General features: G+C 45.7%; 1 protein-coding gene and 1 pseudogene across 3 annotated transcripts; both read right to left on the bottom strand.

The window, feature by feature from the left end:
• Nucleotides 1–8: 8 nt before the first annotated feature.
• On the bottom strand, nt 9–2,918 carry LOC136504993 (uncharacterized). 3 transcript variants are annotated; one of them, XM_066500048.1, is made up of 6 exons: nt 2,180–2,918; nt 1,995–2,097; nt 1,857–1,899; nt 1,645–1,782; nt 1,493–1,566; nt 9–1,080 (listed from the first exon to the last, which is right to left on the bottom strand). In XM_066500048.1, the coding sequence occupies exons 1-3, from the start codon at nt 2,590–2,592 to the stop codon at nt 1,879–1,881; spliced, it is 537 nt and encodes a 178-aa protein (XP_066356145.1). In that variant the 5' UTR covers nt 2,593–2,918; the 3' UTR covers nt 9–1,080; nt 1,493–1,566; nt 1,645–1,782; nt 1,857–1,878. The 3 variants fall into 3 exon arrangements, 2 of the variants coding, with proteins under 2 accessions (XP_066356145.1, XP_066356146.1); XM_066500049.1 differs by lacking the exon at nt 1,857–1,899 and having other exon boundaries at nt 2,180–2,899; XR_010771052.1 differs by lacking the exon at nt 1,857–1,899 and having other exon boundaries at nt 1,949–2,907.
• Nucleotides 2,919–3,439: 521 nt separating this feature from the next.
• LOC136505617 (putative glutaredoxin-C14) lies at nt 3,440–4,234 on the bottom strand (annotated as a pseudogene).
• Between the last annotated feature and the right edge of the window lie 221 nt (nt 4,235–4,455).

Raw genomic sequence — 4,455 nt, 5'->3', positions numbered from 1 at the left:
ACGCATAACTACATGGATAGCTGGATCTTCAATCGAAATTGACCGAACTCTAGCTGCAGTGATGATCAAGTTGAAGTTTTAATTTGCCATGCTTATGCATTGAGCAAAAAAGGAGCTGCTAACTAGTAAAAAATAGTTACTATATCACAGCAGTCACTTATAATGTAAAAAAATTAATCATAGTACTAACTCTTGTGTCTCGGAATCAGTAGTCCACTAAATAAGTGAATCCACTCAATTATAATTTTATTAATGAATCATACTGTGGAATGTGTTTCTAAATAATACTTTTTATTGTCGCGTAGCAGGCTACGATTCCTATGACCAACTGTTTTCTGGAACAAGTGATTTGTTATGACTAAGAATAAATTCAGACATAAGTCTGTTTATCTGACAAATGAGGAACATGTGTTCTTCATATAATCAATTTTAATGGCAAAAGAAGATTAGGTCCAAGTACATAACACCATGTTCTTTACTAATGTGATTAAGTCTACCAAAATAGCAGTTTGAATCTCCTTTTTAAGCCTGTGAACTGAAGAGTCTAGTCTAGAACTGGAAGGGAAAGTACACAAATTATTTACCTAAATAATCTAGGACAGACATGGAAAGAAAATTGTTATATCTCTATATAACTGAAAACAGAAGCCATTAGATCAACCTTGCCCCAGATTAATAGGACTGAACTCAATATACACAATTTATGAAGAGATGCTGTCAGGATGCAAGAAAACTAACCAAACATGAACTGAGATGATTTTATTGGAATTACATATATTACCATGTACCATTTTCATGAATGAAAACAACTCATAACTGCAGTAATAAAGAAAACAGGCACATTAACAGAAGGCTTATCCTGAGGCAAAGCAAGAGGCAGTCACAAAGCATAAGGTGATGAAGATGTGGCATAGCTGCCAGATGCCGTTGGGTGTGGCCTATGGCCTTCGGCGATCTCGCCATGCCACACAACACTCACCCTGACACCCTGTAGACGAGGGGGGTCTTCAACTAACATGGTTGAACTAGGGGGTGTTGGATGTACCCTCACTGGATCATGCACAACATCCAGCCATGGACCTGGTTGGGGAGTAAGTTCAGTTGACGGTGTAGTTTACTCAAAAGAAAAAGAAGGCGCATATGCATAGTATTATCAGCTGTAGATTGCATGATACAACAAGCCCATGAAAAAAGCTATTTGATTTAGAATCAAGAAAAAAAAGAATTGACACATTAATTTCAGAGCTGCATTACACACAGACCTCTATAGTGAAAAACATCCAAGTATGAAATCGCTTAATTAACGTGGAGCTAGCCAGCATTGCCACATCCATGATCATTTAATTTACAAAACATTGTAATAGAAAGAGATTGATTAATCAACTGAACTAATAGTGTAATACTGTAAGTAGATATCTTTTGCTCACAACACCTTGCATCGTCCGCAAAAATAAATCGAGAAAGAGAACAGTGAGAAAGAGATTGATCATACATATTTGGTGCTTCCGTTCTAACTGCCATCAGGATGAGCTAGTTGTGCTCCTGCTTGTCGGTTCTTTCCTACACCTGCACAAAAAATCATCAGATCTATGAGCAAAATATAACAAAATATTTGGGATTCAGATATTGCTAATTAATGGGCACCTTGCACATCAATACTCAATGGGGAGTTCATCAGAAGGATCAAACCAAGGAAGATCGGAGAGGAAGTCCGTGCAGCCACGCTTTCGATGCTCCAACCAGACCAGGGACCTGCTGGATCTGCCCTCTGCCCTGGCTTACCTGCACCGTGCGCAACATCATATGGAACAATTTAGAATAAGGAGAGTATGCACAAAGGCTTATGTGAAGCTCACAATTTCGTCCTCATGGTTGTGTTTACTGAAGAAATCCATGACACTAAGACAGAACAGAACATGAAACAATCAAAATAAGAAAAGCGAATTACACTGTACAAATATGGAAGTATTTCATGTTTTCGCAAGGCTGTTCACCTTGAGCAGCTGCTTGACGTCCTTCTGCTCACCCCTCAGGTGCACTGATGTGTCATACACCACTGCTGAGCTAAGCTCAATGGACGCCGCCCAAGCTCCTGCACTGCAGGGGAAGTGAAGAAGACAAGACACGCAGAAATCAAGGCCAGTGCGACAACAAGGGCAAGAAGAGGAGCCATCGGTACCTGGGAGGCGAGGTATAGGCTGCGGAGAGGGTAGAGCGTGAAGCCGTCGGAGACCAGGCGGCAAAGGAGGCTGTCTGACGTCGCCGTCGCTGAAGGACGGGAGGGGAGGTGCGACATGGCCGGATCTGCTTTGGAGGGGCACGCCAGCGCCGCCACCGGTGGGGGAGAGGACGTCGTCGCAGCTGTGGGTCGGGGAAGCGGCGGGGCCGCGCCGCCGTGGATCGGGAAAGCGGAGGGGCCGCGCCGCCGCGGATCGGAGAAAGGGCGGGGGCCACGCCGTTGGGGAAGGGACGGGCCGCGCTGCCGCTGGTGATGGAAGAGACGGGCCGCCGTCGGTGCCTACGCCTCCCCTGCGCGAGGCCGAATGGCACACTGGGGAAAGGCGGCCGAGAACGCCCGGCCAGGAGGCGCATGCGGACGCACGGCGCTGTGCGGGCGGCACGGTGGAGGCAGCGGCGAAACAGCGGTGGTATGGAGAGGGGTCGGACGGGCGGTGCCGGCGGAGAGAGGGAAAGAGGAGACCGAGCGGATTGTGTGGGGGAATAGAAACCGCAAGTCCGCAAAAAAAAGAATCGTGCGTGGGTGGGGAGCGTCGGAGCAGCATACCAGCTCGAGCTCGTGGGTGAACCAGCGCGGGGAGCGCCCGTGGTCGGCCCGGTCCGAGGTGGGAGCGGGGGAATCCGCGCGGGAAACGCCCGACGCTCGGGGTCGGTGATTCGGACTCGGGTACTGAATATTAATCAGTACCCAGGGTAATATATATCATAACTATATATATATATATATATATATATATATATATATATATATATATATATATATGGAGAGGCTATTCAGTAGCCGGCTACAAAATAAGTTATTCTGTAGCCACCTCCATTTACCATAATTTTATATACTAATTTACCATAATGTCAATACATATTTACGACAGTTGGGTTACTATAACATATGGGGATATTTACCATAACGTTATAGTAAACTACTTTGTAAGGAGTTACTATAATCTCATAAATTAACATAGTAATTATCGTAACTCAAAGTGGCTACAGAATAAGTTATTTTGTAGCCAGCTATAGGATAGTAGTTCTATATATATATATATATATATATATATATATATATATATATATATATCTATATATTATATATATATATATATATATATATATATATATATATATATATGATATATATTCATATAAGCCCGTCGAGAAAGGGTCGGTCGATCGATCAATCAGTACACGCAGGCACCATATATATAGCAAGTTAGAAAGAAAACATCAAAAAGGAAGAAGCTAGCTAGAAGACGAAATTAGAAGCTAGGTAGGCCACCATTTCATCCTCTCGCTCACTAGCTAGCTCCTACTTACAAGCTAGGCATGCTTGAAGCTAGCAGGAAGCTAGTTGCCTTATTCCTGTCAACTCTCTCATCAGAAGAACAGGACGGGAAAAACCTGCCCTTAATTGACACACACGCTACTAAGTATAGTGGTATACTCTTCGACCATGCATGATCTATTTATTTTCTCACGCACGCATGCATGCACACGTATATACGTACGTGACGTGTACCGGTGACGATGCCCTGGTGTCTAAACCCAGAGCGCGCCAGCGTTTATGAGCATGGGCACGAGCTCGCGGAGAGGTGGAGCGACATGACGCTGTTGGTGCCGCCGACGAGCTTGCCGCCGATGAAGACGGCGGGGACGGCGGGGCCCCTCCCGCCCAGCATCTTGAGGAGGGCGCGCTCCATGTCCTTGCCCCTGGGGTCTCTGTCCAGCTCGTGCACCAGCGCGTTCACGCTCAGGTCCGCCATCAGCTGCGTCACCGTGTGGCACATGCAGCAGCTGCTCAGCGTGAACACCACCACCGCACGCTCCGACGCCAGCTGCATCACACGCTCCATTTGATATCACTTGATCGGTGAGCAAGCTAGCTTGCCTTAGTTATCTCTGTCTGTCTGTCTATGAGTGTGTCAATGCAACAAGCTGCTAGCTGTGGATGCACGTAGAGATATGAGTAGTATGGACGACTGATGGTTTGGGAGCACAGGGGTGGTTGCCTTTTATAGAGTTTGCAGGCTGCCTAGGTTTCCCATAACGGGTCCGGGTCGACTACCACTCTAGCTAGCGCTGCACGGAATTCATCAACTTTTTTGAACAGCCCAGCACGATCTAGTTTACTGAGATCAATTTAGGTGTTTGGATAATGCATGAGCCGTCTTTCCAACAGGGACCAAGGAATATATCTTTGGAATTGTGTTGTATTGACCTAGC

Source organism: Miscanthus floridulus, chromosome 14 (assembly GCF_019320115.1).
Source record: "Miscanthus floridulus cultivar M001 chromosome 14, ASM1932011v1, whole genome shotgun sequence".
Taxonomy (NCBI): Eukaryota; Viridiplantae; Streptophyta; class Magnoliopsida; order Poales; family Poaceae; genus Miscanthus; species Miscanthus floridulus.
This window is presented reverse-complemented; position numbering and strand designations above follow the sequence as displayed.

Coding starts and splice junctions, on each gene's coding strand:
- LOC136504993 (XM_066500049.1), bottom strand. CDS start 2,592: ATGCGCCTCCTGGCCGGGCGTTCTCGGCCGCCTTTCCCCAGTGTGCCA. Junction 2,098..2,179: donor GCCTATACCTCGCCTCCCAG/GTACCGATGGCT, acceptor CTTCCCCTGCAG/TGCAGGAGCTTGGGCGGCGT. Junction 1,783..1,994: donor ACGTCAAGCAGCTGCTCAAG/GTGAACAGCCTT, acceptor CGCACGGTGCAG/GTAAGCCAGGGCAGAGGGCA.